Source organism: Ranitomeya imitator, chromosome 6, assembly GCF_032444005.1.
Source record: "Ranitomeya imitator isolate aRanImi1 chromosome 6, aRanImi1.pri, whole genome shotgun sequence".
Classification (NCBI taxonomy): domain Eukaryota; kingdom Metazoa; phylum Chordata; class Amphibia; order Anura; family Dendrobatidae; genus Ranitomeya; species Ranitomeya imitator.
The window spans coordinates 336,989,768-337,006,732 of NC_091287.1; the positions used below are offsets into that span (position 1 = coordinate 336,989,768).

The following is a 16,965-nucleotide window of genomic DNA, read 5'->3' on the forward strand; positions in this document are numbered from 1 at the left end:
AAAGCCCTTCTAGCTGAATTTGTGAGAACCGCTGATCTAGCGGCAACTCGTACGGATTCGGCGGAGGCGTCCGCGAGGAATCCAGTTGCCTTCTGGAGCAGAGGGAGAGAATTAAGGATCTCTTCCCTAGATGTACCTTGAACAAGGTGATTCTCCAAGGTACGCAGCCAGAGAAACAAGGATCTGGCTACACATGTTGAGGCCACGTTGGATCTCAATAAATTTGTTGAAGTGTCCCAAGATTTCCTCAAAAAGCTCTCAGTTTTGCGATCCATGGGAGGTTTCAGCTGGGAGGAATCTTCGAAGGGTAGGGCCGTTAGAGTAGTAAAGCCAGTTACTGAGGGCAGAAATTAATAGCCTGGAGAGGGTCCACGGTTATTGCCCCCCCTGGCTAAAAACACCTGCCCCCAGCCACCCCAGAAAAGGCACATCTGTAAGATGCGCCTATTCTGGCACTTGGCCACTCTCTTCCCATTCCCGTGTAGCGGTGGGATATGGGGTAATGAAGGGTTAATGCCACCTTGCAATTGTAAGGTGACATTAAGCCAGATTAATAATGGAGAGGCGTCAATTATGACACCTATCCATTATTAATCCAATTGTATGAAAGAGTTAAAAAAAAACACAATATTAAAAAATATTTTAATGAAATAAACACACCGTTTGTTGTAATATTTTATTGTACGCTCAATCCACTCGCTGAAGACCCTCGCTCTGTAGCAAATAAAAAATAATAAACCAAAAATATCCATACCTTCCGTAGATCTGTAACGTTCCACGTTGTAAATCGATCTGAAGGGGTTAAAATATTTTACAGCCAGGAGCTCTGCTAATGCAGCGCTGCTCGTAGCTGTAAACCCCAGCGAATGAAGGTAATGTAGGTCAATGACCTGTAGTTACCTTCATTCGCGGTGATGCGCCCCCTGCTGGATGTGTCTGAATGATATATATATATATATATATATATATATATATATATATATATATAAATAAAACGAAACCCGACTTTTAAGTAGAGATCGCCGACCCGATCCCAAAGTGGGATCGGGTTGGGTTTCACGAAACCCGACTTTGCTAAAAGTCGGCGACTTTTGAAAAGTGCCGATCTGTTTCGCTCAACCCTATTGGACGCACATGCAGCACACTTGCGGCTGGGCACCTTATCCTTCTTAGGGGCAGAGACCTTGTCTCCCTAAAAAGAGAAAGTCGGACTAAGTCGCTTAAAATTAAAAAATGGACAGCAAGGGACATCATCCCACTACTTACAGCAGGGGGGTGAGCGCTGGGCTCCGCAGAAGCAGAGTGAAGGGACTTGTCGCCGTCCATATAGTCAGAGGTCCTGACTACAGAGGGTCACAGACAGGTCTTACCTGGAGGCTTCCCTAGCCAGAAATAAATAATATACCGAGGCTCCCAGCGAGATTGGTGGTGCTCCTCCTCCTCGTTAGGGTCCGTTGGGGGGGGGGAAGGGAGGTCAGAGACGCCCGTCCGGGTTGCCGCTGGATGTCCCAGACCGGGACGCTGATCGGCATGCGCGGGAGCTGCAGCGCATGGCGCCGTGGAAGAAAACCGGAAGTTTGGGTGCGCGTCACCTCCAGTGCGCGCACGCGCGCCAGCATGGAGGAAGGAGGATGCCGGGGAGCTGCAGGAGGACCCCGGAGCACCTCACCGCCCTGCTTTGCCTCCCGAAAGAGGCGCGGGTAGGGCGGGTGCAGGTCCCAAGTCGCGTGGAGGACACGGAGATGGGAGCAGTCTGAATGGAGGAGGAGAGCGGAGCCCCCGACCTCTACTGCCCGGCTACTAAGGTAACAGTGCTCCCGATCGCCGGCCATGGCAGCACTATCAGAGAACCTCTTCATGCCCCATAGGGGACAGGAAAAACACTGGTGGTTGCAGGAAGGGGAGGGGTATTTAACCTCTTTGTTTCCTGTCCCCTATTAGGGCGGGGAGACATCCTCCGAAGGTTACTGGAGAAAATGGAAATTTGTTGAAAATTATGCAATTTTCCAACTTTGAATTTTCATGCCCTTAAATCACACAGATATGTCACACAAAATACTTAATAAGTAACATTTCCCACATGTCTACTTTACATCAGCACAATTTTGGAAACAATTTTTTTTTGTTAGGAAGTAAAAGGGTTAAAATTTTACCAGCGATTTCTCATTTTTACAACACCATTTTTTTTAGGGACCACATCACATTTGAAGTCACTTTGAGGGGACTATATGATAGAAAATACCCAAAAGTGACACCATTCTAAAAACTGCACCCCTCAAGGTGCTCAAAACCACATTCAAGTTTATTAACCCTTCAGGTGCTTCACAGGAATTTTTGGATTGTTAAAAAAAAAATGAACATAACTTTTTTTCACAAAAAAAAGTATTTCAGACCTAATTTGTTTTATTTTACCAGGGGTAACAGGAGAAATTTGATCCCAAAAGTTGTTTTACAATTTGCCCTGAGTACACCGATATCCCATATGTGGGAACTTATCTAGATGTGTGGTGAGCACTTTGAACCCCCAAGTGCCTTCACAGAAGTTTATAATGTAGAGCCGTAAAAATAAAATGTTATATTTTTTTTTTCACAAAAATGTATTTTTGCCCCAATTCTATTTTCCCAAAGGCAACAGGAGAAATTGGACCCCAAACGTTGTTGTGCAATTTGTCCTGAGTACACTGATACCCCATATGTGGAGATAAACTACTGTTTGGGCGCATGGCAGAGCTCAGAAGAGAAGGAGCGCCGTTTGACTTTTCAATGCAAAATTGGCTGGAACTGAGATAGGACGCCATGTCTCGCTTGAAGAGCCCCTGATGTGCCTAAACAGTGGAATTCCCCAAAAGTGACACCATTTTGGAAAGTAGACCCCTTAAGGAACTTATCTAGATGTGTGGTGAGCACTTTGAACCCCGAATTGTTTCACTAAAGTTTATAAAGTAGAGCTGTGAAAATTAAAAAATATATTTTTTTTCCACAAAAAATTATCTTTTAGCCCACAATTTTTTATTTCCCGAGGGTATCCGGAGAAATTGGACCCCACATGTGGGAGAAAACTACTGTTTGGGTACACGTCGGGGCTCAGAAGTGAAGTAGTGGCGTTTTGAAATGCAGACTTTGATGGAATGGTCTGCGGGCATCATGTTGCGTTTTCAGAGCCACTGATGTACCTAAACAGTAGAAACCCTCACACAAGTTACCCCATTTTGGAAACTAGACCCCCCCCAAGGAACTTATCTAGATGCGTTGTGAGAACTTTGATCCCCCAAGTGTTTCACTAAAGTTTATAACGCAGAGTCGTGAAAAATAAAAAAATCATTGTTTCCCACAAAAATGATTTTTTAGCCCCCAAATTTTTAATTTCACAAGGGTAGCAGGAGAAATTTGACCGCAAAAGTTGTCCTATTTGTCCTGAGCACCTTAGTTTTTCTTACCTTACGCTTGTTTTCATTTGTTTTATATGCTCATTGTTTTCCCACCTATAGTTTGCTAGTTATTTAACAGGGTGAGAAGGTGAGAGCCGCCGCGGAGTGGGGGCGCCAAAAATTCTATCCGGGTGCCAACCTCCACTGCTAGGAAGGGACAGCAGTTAAGCGTAGGGTCATTGTAATAGGCTAGGTGCACTATTAGATTCTTTGAGTATTTTTTGTTTGTTTCACTGGGTATCGGTATTTTTATGGTAATTTAATTAAAACTATATTTTTAAGGGGACAATATGTTACACAGTTTATAATTTCCCTTTTACATATCTGATCTTCTTTGGCGTTAACACTTAAACAACAGAATATAACTCCAAGTAAAACAAACTTCAGTTAAATCAAACTGTCCACTTGGGAAGCAACACCGTTTGACAATCAATTTCACATGCTTTTGTGCAAATGGAATAGACAACAGATGGAAATTATTGACAATTATCAAGACACCCGCAATAAAGGAGTGGTTCTGCAGGTGGGGACCACAGACCACATCTCAGTACCAATGCTTTCTGGCTGATGTTTTGGTCACTTTTGAATCGTTGGTTGTGCTTTCACACTCGGGGTAGCATGAGACGGACTCTGCAACCCACACAAGTGGCTCAGGTAGTGTAGCTCATCCAAGATGGCACATCAATGCGAGCTGTGGAAAGAAGGTTTGCTGTGTGTCAGCGTAGTGTCCAGAGGCTGGAGGCGCTACCAGGAGACAGGCCAGTACACCAGGAGACGTGGAGGGAGCCGTAGGAGGGCAACAACTCAGCAGCAGGACCACTACCTCAGCCTTTGTGCAAGGAGGAACAGGAAGAGCACTGCCAGAGCCCTGCAAAATAACCTCCAGCAGGCCACAAATGTGCATGTGTCTGCACAAACGGTTAGAAACCGACTCCATGAGGATGGTCTGAGTGTCCGACGTCCACAGATGGGGGTTATTGAGGGACTCCACATAATAAAGGGGCAAAAATCCACAGATTGCATGTTGCAACTTGATGAGCATGGTTCTATCCTACTGTTTCCACTTTTTAAGAATATTACCAAAATATTTGTGGCTGGGAAAGGTAATGCGTTGTTGGGGGTTCTGATGGAAGGAAACTGTTTCTTGCAAAAGAAAGGCGGACTCATTCGTGCAGTGAGGGATACTTTACAATTTAAGGACAAGGTCCTGCATGGCCAAGGCTAGTTTAGCATTCTAGTCATTCAGACTTGGCAAAGTGAGAAGTGGTCTCATCTGCTGTAGCATTGCCTTGGGTGTTACGAGAAAACCAAAAATCATAAAGAATCTATGGAAAGACATCATACAGCACCAGTAAGAGCATCTCTGGGTAGGAGGGAGACAGAGATAGAGCAGACGAGGGACTGGACTGATTGGGCAAGAGAACACCGACATGCAAGGGCTGGCAAGGTTTCCAGGGTATCTATGATAGATTGGGAGAAGCTGGCCAAGTTACTTATAGACTGGTTCAAACACCTGACCCATTCTGAGAAGGGAGAGCTTAATCTGAGGATTTCTGAGGAGGCAGAAGGTTAAGGCACTGGACACATAAGGAGCATGATTGGTCTCACGGTAAACATTTGTTACAGTACAAACCACAGAAATAGGTGACCAGTGTGACAGTGGGCTGCCTAGAGGTAGTATGGGCAACGGTTGCAGCAATTAAACCACGGCCTCAAATATTTGAAGGGTTTCTGAGGGATGTTATTCTGGATTATCTCAATGAGAATAACTGTTTAACTCCATATCAGCATGGGTTTATGAGAAATCGCTCCTGTCAAACCAATCTAATCAGTTTTTATGAAGAGGTAAGCTATAGGCTGGACCACGGTGAGTCATTGGACGTGGTATATCTCGATTTTTCCAAAGCGTTTGATACCGTGCCGCACAAGAGGTTGGTACACAAAATGAGAATGCTTGGTCTGGGGGAAAATGTGTGTAAATGGGTTAGTAACTGGCTTAGTGATAGAAAGCAGAGGGTGGTTATAAATGGTATAGTCTCTAACTGGGTCGCTGTGACCAGTGGGGTACCGCAGGCGTCAGTATTGGGACCTGTTCTCTTCAACATATTCATTAATGATCTGGTAGAAGGTTTACACAGTAAAATATCGATATTTGCAGATGATACAAAACTATGTAAAGCAGTTAATACAAGAGAAGATAGTATTCTGCTACAGATGGATCTGGATAAGTTGGAAACTTGGGCTGAAAGGTGGCAGATGAGGTTTAACAATGATAAATGTAAGGTTATACACATGGGAAGAGGGAATCAATATCACCATTACACACTGAACGGGAAACCACTGGGTAAATCTGACAGGGAGAAGGACTTGGGGATCCTAGTTAATGATAAACTTACCTGGAGCAGCCAGTGCCAGGCAGCAGCTGCCAAGGCAAACAGGATCATGGGGTGCATTAAAAGAGGTCTGGATACACATGATGAGAGCATTATACTGCCTCTGTACAAATCCCTAGTTAGACCGCACATGGAGTACTGTGTCCAGTTTTGGGCACCGGTGCTCAGGAAGGATATAATGGAACTAGAGAGAGTACAAAGGAGGGCAACAAAATTAATAAAGGGGATGGGAGAACTACAATACCCAGATAGATTAGCGAAATTAGGATTATTTAGTCTAGAAAAAAGACGACTGAGGGGCGATCTAATAACCATGTATAAGTATATAAGGGGACAATACAAATATCTCGCTGAGGATCTGTTTATACCAAGGAAGGTGACGGGCACAAGGGGGCATTCTTTGCGTCTGGAGGAGAGAAGGTTTTTCCACCAACATAGAAGAGGATTCTTTACTGTTAGGGCAGTGAGAATCTGGAATTGCTTGCCTGAGGAGGTGGTGATGGCGAACTCAGTCGAGGGGTTCAAGAGAGGCCTGGATGTCTTCCTGGAGCAGAACAATATTGTATCATACAATTATTAGGTTCTGTAGAAGGACGTAGATCTGGGTATTTATTATAATGGAATATAGGCTGAACTGGATGGACAAATGTCTTTTTTCGGCCTTACTAACTATGTTACTATGTTACTATGTAATTAGGTCTCCCACCAGTGCAAATATTAGAGACAGAAGCCCAGAAAAAAGACAAGGAATTGACAAAAAGGACCAGAATGGGCCCCAGAGGACCCCAACAGTAGAAGGAAAACAACAAATTTGCTTAAAAAATGCATTAAGAAAGTATCAACAGTCACATGTATACAGCCAAAAGAGGTGCAGGCTGCCACAAGAGGCAGCGGTGCACCTGTGGACAGTATCGGTGGGAGAATAAAGAGCAGGATTGTAACCCAAGGATGCCCCGGAGAGACCATAGGGGGGAGGAAAAAAGAATTGGGGAAGAGAGATGCTATTATACTCACCTTCCCAATGTCTTCAGTTGTCAGCAGGTGACCGCTCATGATTGTGGGTCACTAACACTCTGCTGCAACAATACCCTCAGGGAAATGTTGCAGGAGTAGATGTGCCATCCGCAGGGAGGAATGCTACTGAGGAGTGCACGGTGTATCCTCCCATTAATGAAGGAAACTACACTACTATAGAGTACAGCTTACCTGGCAGAGAAAACACAACGATTTCTTTTTTACAAAATGTCAAGACTCATAGGTGGCAGGACGTATACCTATGGTTCTGTGTCTCACAGTGCTATTAATAGGAAATTGCCTAAACTTTTCCTCACATCTGTTTATGTGCTCCACGTCTCCTTGAGTGGAATAGTAGATAATGTATATGAAGGATATTCTGGCAGTTTTTCTTTATAAAAAATAAACAGACAAAAAAAAAACATTACTCCCATGTGGTTGGCATGTCTATATTGTAAATCCAACATAAGATAAAACTTTAAACAATGTCCATTAATCCTTTGCTTCCATGTACAAAACACGTCTTCGTATGTCAATCATAATACTGATATTATACTCCAAGCTCTAAGTCTTCCAGTTCCTTCAGAAGTGTGTCCTCCTTCTGCATCTTATCAATCTGTGAATGGGAGCATACAATTAGATAAAAATCATAACAATATCTTACCTACCAATTAATATGCACGCATGCAATGTAACTAATGGTGGAAATTATGTTAAACTTTTGGGGGCTGTAAAGGGAATTTTTTATGGTACAAGTTATAGTTTTCAATGTCAGCATTCACTTTACCATGTAATGTACTGAAAACAGAAAATAGAATTCAATATGGAGAAAAACAGTGAAACAAAATGTCAGTTTCATAATTTTTCCTCTGGTTTAGTCTTTAGATTGTTCACTGTGTAGTAAAATTGGCCTAGAGACTTCATACTACAAGTCAGTACAAGTGATGAGCGCTTGTGTTCGGATAAAGTGCTATCCTAGTATGCTTGGGTGCTAACCGAGTGACTTTGGCATGCTCGATTAATATGTTCGAGACCTCGTGGCTCCATTTCCCCTGGCTTTTTCGACAGGCGCAACACATGTAGGGATTTCCTACTTGTTAGGCAATCCCTGCACGTGTTGAGGCCTCCGAACAGCTGCGAGACACACAGGCACAGGAACTCGAACATATAAATTGAGCACGCCGAAGTCACTCGCTTAGCACCCAAGCATGCTCGGATAACACCTTATCTGAGCATGTTCGCTCATCATTAGTCAGTACAAATACACCGTTACCAAATTTGAGGTCCTTTTTTTATTATACTTTACTGCTTTTATAAAACATAATTAAGAAAAAAAAGTTTGATTGGGTCTTCAAATTCGGAGACCTGTAACCTAGTCAGTGGCGCTGCATGATGGCTTGTTTTATTGTGGGACGAGTCTTGTTTTTATTGGTACCATTTTGGGTTACATACATAGGAAGGAGTGTGAAAAGTGTAAGCTTCCTAATTTATAGGTTTAATTCAGGTTTAAGTATTGCAAAATGTTATAAAAGAATACATTTAATACAAAAACATCATTTAAACCATAAATCATTTTCTAAGGACACATTTTCTAAGATGAATGGTTGCCTAGGGAAGGACACATTTACCTGGTTCTTTTCCAATGACTTGCCAGATGCTTGTAAATCTTTCAGTTGCTCAATAGCTTTCAGTTTCTGCAAAACAATATCTACGTTAATGGCAGACGGACAAACTACAGCTGAAAGCCCCAAAGTCAAAAGAACATAACAGGAGTGGCAGAGTCATAAATGATAAAGAAAAATCACAGAAATTCTTTATTGGTAAAAATTATAATCAGCATTCAAGGGAATTACGGTAGTAAGAGGACTACAAGACTGGGGAGTCCACCACTCCTCTGTGGGCCATTTGCACTAAAGCTGTTCCATCTCGCATGTCCACATGGATAATTTCTCTCTGAACCCTGCTTATACAGGTACTATACAGATGATCAGGTTTTAAATACATCAGATGTCACCTGAATTTGGAGGGAACAATCTTCAGCCATAGGGGCGGGGTTTTCTGGTATTTGATGCACCCTTTCCTGAATTGCAGGCATGTACTATGGAGGACAGAGAATGAACTTCTCCAATATTGCAGCCAGCATGCAGCCAGCGGGTAAGGAAAGGGTGAATCAAACACCAGATAACCCCGCCCCTATGGCTGAAGATTGTTCCCTCCAAATTCAGGTGACAAATTCAGGAGTCCCTTTAATATACATTTTTTTTGCAAAAAAACATTAACTAAATACCCTGTATTTTTTTCATTTTTTGACTAGCACTTGCTTATTTACTGTGACTTTTTTTTACAACAGAGTATTTTTGACCTCGCTGTGCGCTTTTGTGTCTTCAAGTTTCTTGGTGGTGTGTGAACAGGTTTCTACAGACTTGTTCACTGTGCAAGTAGCCCATGTGTTTTTGTTTCTAAAACAATATCTACGTTAATAGCAGACGGACAAACTACAGCTGAAAGCCCCAAAGTCAAAAGAACATAACAGGAGTGGCAGAGTCATAAATGATTAAGAAAAATCACAGAAATTCTTTATTGGTAAAAATTATAATCAGTATTCAAGGGAATTAGTAAGAGGACTATGATCTGGATTTTGGACACACACACACACACACACACACACAACTCCCTATATTAGTAAGAGGACTATGACTTGGATTTTGGCCACACGCACACACACACACACACACACACACACACACACACACACACAACTCCCTATATTAGTAAGAGGACTATGACCTGGATTTTGGCCACACACACAACTCCCTTTATTAGTAAGAGGACTATGACCTGGATTTTGGCCACACACACACAACTCCCTTTATTAGTAAGAGGACTATGACCTGGATTTTGGCCACACACACAACTCACTATGACAATACTGCTAAAATTAGAAGTATATGGTATCAGCATGATTAGCATGTCAGTAACACTTCTTTTTTGAAACGGAAAGCAGTGAAAACTAAGTGGAGCATTTCTTTATTCTGAAAGTAATTATCATAGCTCAGAGTAAATAATGCTGGCAATTACGACAACATTTTTAGGAATGCTTTTTCTTTAGGACATGATAAGGGCGGACAAAATAAAGGTAAACTGATGGAAATTGGTACTATAGATGTCCGAATTATACTTCCCGAAAACCAGCCCTGAGGAATCATAGGTAGTAGCTGCTTACCTTTTTCAGATTCTTAATCTTTTTATCAGTTTCGGGGTCTCCAGTTATTACAGTGGTTGGGGCAATGTTCTGGCTAACTTGCAAGACTGGCTCAGTCGGTTCATCTGCTTTGGCCTCCTGGAAGAAGAAATGCAATCTTCATGTGGCTAAATTGACATTACATTTTTCCATACATTTGCTAATATACATCTTAGCAAAAAAGAATCTGCCGAGCTGGAATTTGGCCATGCACTTGCCAAGGTCTGCTTCTGTCACTGTATTGAAAAACATGAACTGCAGAATTTTTCAAAACAGGACCGACAACATTTTTTCTTATAATAGAAATCAATGACATGTATCTAAAATGTGAGAAAAAAAAAACCATCCAGACCCCTTTGATAAAATGGCAGCAGGTCTTTCAGATGCCAACTGTTTGTTTTTTTTAAATGCCATGTTACGTGTGACAAACTTTCTGGCATTTTATGGGTCATATTTTACGTATAGAGGAGAAAAAGGATTTGAAATGGGATCTCCAAAGCAACACCCAGGACAACGTCATAAGGAATGCAGTGACTATCATCACACACATTTTGGTGGTGTGGCAACAGGTCCTCCTTGTACGACTTGTCTCGTCCCCATTGGTCGGAACACAGCATTGGCACCAGGCCTGGAATACCTGCTTAGCAGCTTTCTTTGCTTCTCTCTTCTTTTGGTTCTTTAAAGCAGTTTTGGATATCGGCTTGTCGGTGGACTGAGGCTTTGTGCTCTGCGGAGGTTCCTCTTCATGCTGAAACGAACAGAAACAACTATGAGCACAAATACGATATTCATCTCTACATTTTCTGATAAAAGAGCTTTGGTGGCTTCTCTGTATTGCAGGTTATGTGTTTTGAGGCCCACACATTTGGAGTTTTCTGGGAAAATCTAACATGTCTGGCCCTTTTCTTTAAAACCTGTCATTGTTTGAGGATCCAGAATCCCCCCATACACAATACAGAGACAGACTCTCTACAAGCAACTTAATATATGCCTCTTTTCAAACATTTGTTAACCTCGGAAGGACTGAGCAGATTTTAGTGCTTAGGTTTGAACTCCCCTTCTTCGAAGAGCGATAACTTTTATTTTTCCATTGACATAGCCATATGAGGGCTTGTTTTATTGTGGGAAAAGTTGACATTTTTTATGACATCAATCATTTTACTATCCAATGTATTGAAAAATGGGGAAAAAAAATATAGTTCTTACCGATAACGGTATTTCTCTGAGCCCATGACGGCACCACGGAGAGAGGGGATCCGCCCACCAAGGACAGGAAACCTACGGATAAAAAGGCGGTACCACTCTCCTGCATCAGTTGTTTACATAGATAACGATGGGAGACTACTAAGACATTTGTAAAATTTTAACTGTTTAGCATAACAAGATACCGCGTGACTTTAAACTTATAATAGACTATGGCACTATTTCAACGTGTGCACCCATAAGTGAAGGGAGGGAATGTACGGGTGCCGTCATGGGCTCAGAGAAATACCGTTATCGGTAAGAACTATATTTTTCTCTGATCGCCCATGACGGCACCACGGAGAGAATTACATAGATAGTACATTCAGGGAGGGACCACCGCCTCCAGAACCCTTTTACCAAAAGTAAGGTCTGAAGAGGAGATTAAGTCCAATCTATAGTGCCTATAGAATGTGGATGGTGAGGACCAGGTAGCAGCTCTACATATCTGGTCTATGGAAGCTCCAGCCTTCTCCGCCCAGGAAGTCGCTACTGCCCTTGTTGAGTGAGCCTTAACCTCCCCGGGAACGGACATCCCACTTGCTGAGTATGAGAGACTGATGGCGTCTGTGATCCATCTTGCTATGGTGGCTTTAGATGCTTTTTTCCCCTTCCGGGGACCCTGGAAACACACAAACAGAGAGGAATCCTCCCTACTCTCGCTAGTGACTTCTAGGTAATGTAAGAGACATCTCCTTACATCTAGTGTATGTAGATTTTGTTCCTCATTTTTAGGATTAGGACAGAAGGAGGGGAGAGATATCTCTTGAGACCTGTGAAATTTTGAAGCCACTTTCGGGAGATATGCTGGGTCTGTTTTTAGAACAACCCTATCCTCTAGAAATTGTGTGTGAGGGGGATTGGCTGAAAGGGCCTGTAAGTCGCTGACCCTACGGGCAGAAGTGAGGGCGACAAAAAGAGCTGTTTTGAGAGATAGCGTTTTTATTGTAGATTCATGTAATGGTTCAAATGGGGAACTAGTCAGGGCATTAAGGACCAAATTTAAGTCCCATTGAGGAACCACTTTTACTGGCAGAGGCCTAGATCTTCCTGCCGCCCTAATGAATCTAGAGACCCACCTATTTGAAGCTAAGTCAAAATTGAATAGGGCACCTAATGCTGCCACATGAACTTTTAGGGTACTGGTGGCTAAACCCATTTCCAATCCATTTTGTAGGAACTCTAATATGGCATTAATGGGAATTTCTTTCCCTATTTTAGTACCTGAAAAGGACAGGAACTTTTTCCATATTTTGCCGTACTGTTTTGTTGTAACCGCCTTCCTACTTTTCAACAGAGTTGAGATTAACCCTGAAGAGAATCCTCTGCTTTCTAATATTTTCCTCTCAAGAGCCAGGCTGTCAAGTGTAAGTTCTTGACCTGCGGATGATAGATTGGGCCCTGTGACAACAGACCCTGGAGGTCTGGTAATACCCAAGGGTCGGATATTGACATCTTCCTCATCCATGAGAACCAAGGTCTCTTCGGCCAAAACGGGGCAATTAAGATGACCAGCGCCCCGTCCTCCCGAATCTTCCTCAGCACTGCTGGAATCAGAATGAGAGGAGGAAAGGCATAGACCAGATGGTGACCCCAAGAAATCAGGAAAGCATCCACAGCTACTGGGTTCCCCAGGGGAGATAGGGAGCAAAAGGAGGCTACTTTTTTGTTTAAATGGCTCGCGAAGAGATCTATTTTGGGAACACCCCATTTTTGCGTGATCTGGGTAAATATTTCTGGATTTAGTTCCCATTCCCCCTGTTTTAGGCTGGATCGACTGAGGAAGTCTGCCTTGTAATTGTCTATCCCTTTTATGTGTAGGCTTGTCAGGGATAAAAGGTTGTTTTCGGCTATTTGAAGGATCGAGTTGGCCACTTCCATTAGACTTTTGGAACGGGTTCCCCCCTGATGGTTTATGTAAGATACTACCACCTGATTGTCCGACATCACCCTTACATGGTGAGATTGAAGGACTCACAAGAATTCCTGAAGGGCAAGTTTTACTGCCAGGAGTTCCTTCATGTTGGAGGAATTGTTTGCAAGGGATGGAGACCAAATGCCCTGAGCTACTAGGTCGCCCAGATGAGCCCCCCACCCTGAGGGGCTTGCGTCCGTGGTTAGGACTTTTGATATCGGGATTACCCATGGGACTCCCTGGGAAAGATTTTCCTGCAATGTCCACCAAGTCAGAGAGAGATTGGTGCGAGGAGACAATGTTAACCGCCCGTCTAAATGCTCTCCTAGGAGGATTTGCTCTGACAGTAGCTGCCATTGGAGATCCCTCGAATGTAGTTGGGCCCACTGGACTGCCGGGATGCAAGAGGTCATAGAGCCTAACAGTGACATACCCTGTCGGAGAGTTATAGAGGGGAGAGATTGTACTCTTGATGCGAAGCTTTTTATCTTTTGTAATTTGCTCTCTGGGAGCCGGCATTCCATTTTTCTGGAGTCTAGAGTGAGACCTAGGTATTCCTGAACCTGAGAAGGCACTAGTCTGGATTGCTCTAGGTTTATTAGCCAGCCCAGGTCTTTTAGAGAATGAATCACTAAATCTAGTTGATTCTTGCAATGTTGCGGGGAGGAGCCTATCACCAGGAAATCGTCCAGATATGGTACGATCAGGGTGTTTTTTTCCCTGAGGTGAGCCATTACCTCCGCGACCAGCTTTGTAAAGACCCTCGGGGCTATTGCTAGGCCAAATGGAAGGGCTGTGAACTGGAAGTGGCTTAGGACTCCCTTGATGTGGATTGCCATTCTGAGGAATCTTTGGTGCTCCTTGTGTATTGGGACATGATAATATGCGTCCTTCAGGTCCAGGACCACCATGAAGCACTGAGGAAAAAGCATTTTGATCGATGACTTTATCGTTTCCATTTTGAATGCTTGAACCTCTAAGTAATTGTTTAGATTCTTCAGATTGATAATGGTCCTGAAGGAACCATCTGGTTTCTTTCTCAGGAATAGAGGTGAATAGTACCCTTGTCCTCTTTCTTGGGGGGGAACTTCTAGGAGTACTCCTTTTTTTACTAACCCCACAATCTCGTTTTCTAGTGTTAGCTGTTCTTCTGCCGAGGATCTGGTAGATGTCATCTTGAAAGAGGGACGAGGGTACTTCTTGAATGTTAACCTCAGTCCTGATTCTATGATGTTTAGGATCCATTGACTGGAGGTAATCTTTTTCCAGGCTGGGAGAAAGAGAGATAATCTCCCCCCCACCTGGGGTGAACCTTCATTGTGGAGGTTTTTTGCTGTCATTGAGGTTTTTGTTGAAGATAAATCCTTTATTCTTATTTTTCTTATCTTCCCACTTCCCCTGGCCTCTCCCTGGGTTCTTACGGAAAAACCTCTTGTTCCGAAAGGGCTTCCGATAAGAGGGGAGACCCAGAGAGGGGAAGGATTTTTTCTTGTCCTCGGCTTTTTCCAAGATGTCATCTAGAGTCGACCCGAACAGGAACTCTCCTTCACAGGGGATGGTACAGAGTTTTGTTTTTGTTTGAAGGTCGCCCGGCCAATTCTTAAGCCAGAGGGCAAACACTGCTGCTCTGGCGGATAGCCTGATGGAGTCGGCCGAGGCATCTGCTAGGAAAGCCGCAGCCCCCCTCATTACAGGTAATGTGTTCAGAATTGAGTCCCGGGAAGTTTTCCCCTTTAATTGACCCTCTAGTTGGTTCAGCCAGATCATCAGAGAGCGAGAAGTGTATGCTGCTGCAACTGCCGGCTTCAGGCCTCCTCCCGCTGCCTCCCAGGAGCCTTTGAGAAAGGCATCTGCCTTCTTGTCCATGGGGTCTTTTAGAACCCCCATGTCCTCAAACGGGAGGGCGAATTTCTTTGAGGCTTTAGCAATTGCTACATCTAATTTGGGGGCCTTTTCCCAAAAGGAGCACGATTCTTCCTCGAAGGGGTATTTCCTTTTTGGAGTTAAGAGGGTCTTCCTCATGGGCTTCTTCCATTCCTTCTTAATTAAGGCTGAAATTGCTTCGTTAAGCGGAAAAGCTCTCCTCTTTTTCTGTTCTAGGCCCCCAAACATGATGTCTTGTACTGTTTTTTTAGGATGGGAGTCTACCAATCCCATAGTACTTCTCACTGCCTTTATGAGGCCATCAGTATCCTCCAGAGGGAAACAGTTATGTCCCCCCGAGAAAGAAGTAGATGACAAAGATGAGTCGGAGGAGTCGGAGGACACTGAACTCTCACTATCACTTTCGGATTTTGAGACTGGAGATGGAGACCTATGCCTGGTCTTTCTCCTTTTTTTCCCACTTTTTAGTGACTTAAAAGTGTCCTCTACTTGCTCTTTAATTAGGCTCTTAAGATCTGATGCAAACCCTGGAAGGTTTTCAGATACAGTCTGCTGAATGCAAGTATTGCATAGTCTCTTATCCCATGTAGGTGGAAGATCCTCTCTACAGATGGCGCAACTTTTGTGTTTAGTTTTAGCTACGCTTTTCCTCCCCTAAAAGAGACAAATAACACTCTTACTGTCTCTGACATTCACGAAGATCCACTTACCACCTCCAGGACCCATAAATACCGATTGGGGGTTCTCTGCCTCTGGCTTTTTCCCCGACGCCGTACTGGACTCCTTACTGTGTTGAGACCTTTGGCATTCTTTGCTGGTGTCCTGGTGCCCCTTCTGCTGTCGCCTTTTTTGCTGCTGCTGCGGCGATACTGCAGGTGGAGGTGATTCGGGCAGAGGTGATGCCGGGTCGCTCATACTGCTGCTGGTCTGCGTGCCTTGAAACTCGGCTGAGTTGGCGCTCCTATTCCCCTTGAGGCTCCTGCCTACTACTGCAGAGCCACTGGGAGGATGAGGGTTCTTCTATTTGAATCCTCCCGCCGCTTCCCTGCACTTGCGCAGTAGCGACGGTCGTAGGAGGAGCGCCGAACGCCGGCGCCTGCGCAATAATCCGAGCCACACACTGCTCAAAGGCGCTCTAGCGGTAATCCCGCCGGCGCCTGCGCAGATCGAACCGCCCGCCGGAAGTCCTACCGGCGCCTGCGCATAGCGCATCAAGCGCCCGGCCAGAAGCCCCTCCGGCGCCTGCGCAGAGCGCACCCAGCGCGCAGCCGGAAGCCCCGCCGGCGCCTGCGCATACCGGCGCACGACCTCAGAGCCTGTGTCCTCGCGAGACCAGCTGGATACCGGGCATGCGCAAAAGCGGCGCCCGGAAGCAGATATGGCGCTGCTGACCGGCACCCCCGGTCCTATGCAGCCCCTGAAGCGCGATTCCTGCACGCCCGATGGCGGTGCAGTGTGCAGACTGACGCTTGATTTAGGGAGGGTTCGCGCTGCACCTCCCGCAACCACAGAGGGACCCCCCTGGATGTTGCCGCTGCTGCATCTTACCTGGGGAGGTGACCGCGAACTCCTTGTCACCTCCCCCGCACACCCTTTCGGCCCACTGGCCCCAGCGGTGGCGCTTCGGGTCACCACCCTAGCCGAGGCAGAGGGACCCCAGCTGCCTGAATCGGACTGGTTGGCCCCGGAATTCCAACGACGAACTGGTAAGTCCGTAGGTCTCCCATCAAGGACAGGAAACCAACTGATGCAGGAGAGTGGTACCGCCTTTTTATCCGTAGGTTTCCTGTCCTTGGTGGGCGGATCCCCTCTCTCCGTGGTGCCGTCATGGGCGATCAGAGAAATCCA

At 44.8% G+C, this 16,965-nt stretch overlaps 1 protein-coding gene across 2 annotated transcripts in view; it reads right to left on the reverse strand.

Moving 5' to 3' along the window:
* Positions 1-7,270: 7,270 nt before the first annotated feature.
* Positions 7,271-16,965, reverse strand: part of LOC138642602 (eukaryotic translation initiation factor 2A) — a 49,757-nt gene continuing 40,062 nt past the window's right edge. For both annotated transcript variants that reach the window (XM_069730864.1, XM_069730865.1), the window contains exons 11-14: positions 10,714-10,824; positions 10,059-10,175; positions 8,464-8,529; positions 7,271-7,451 (exon numbers count right to left, since the gene is read on the reverse strand). In XM_069730864.1, coding sequence (XP_069586965.1) covers positions 7,386-7,451; positions 8,464-8,529; positions 10,059-10,175; positions 10,714-10,824 — 360 coding nt within the window. In that variant the 3' untranslated portion in view covers positions 7,271-7,385. The remainder of the gene's footprint in view (positions 7,452-8,463; positions 8,530-10,058; positions 10,176-10,713; positions 10,825-16,965) is intronic.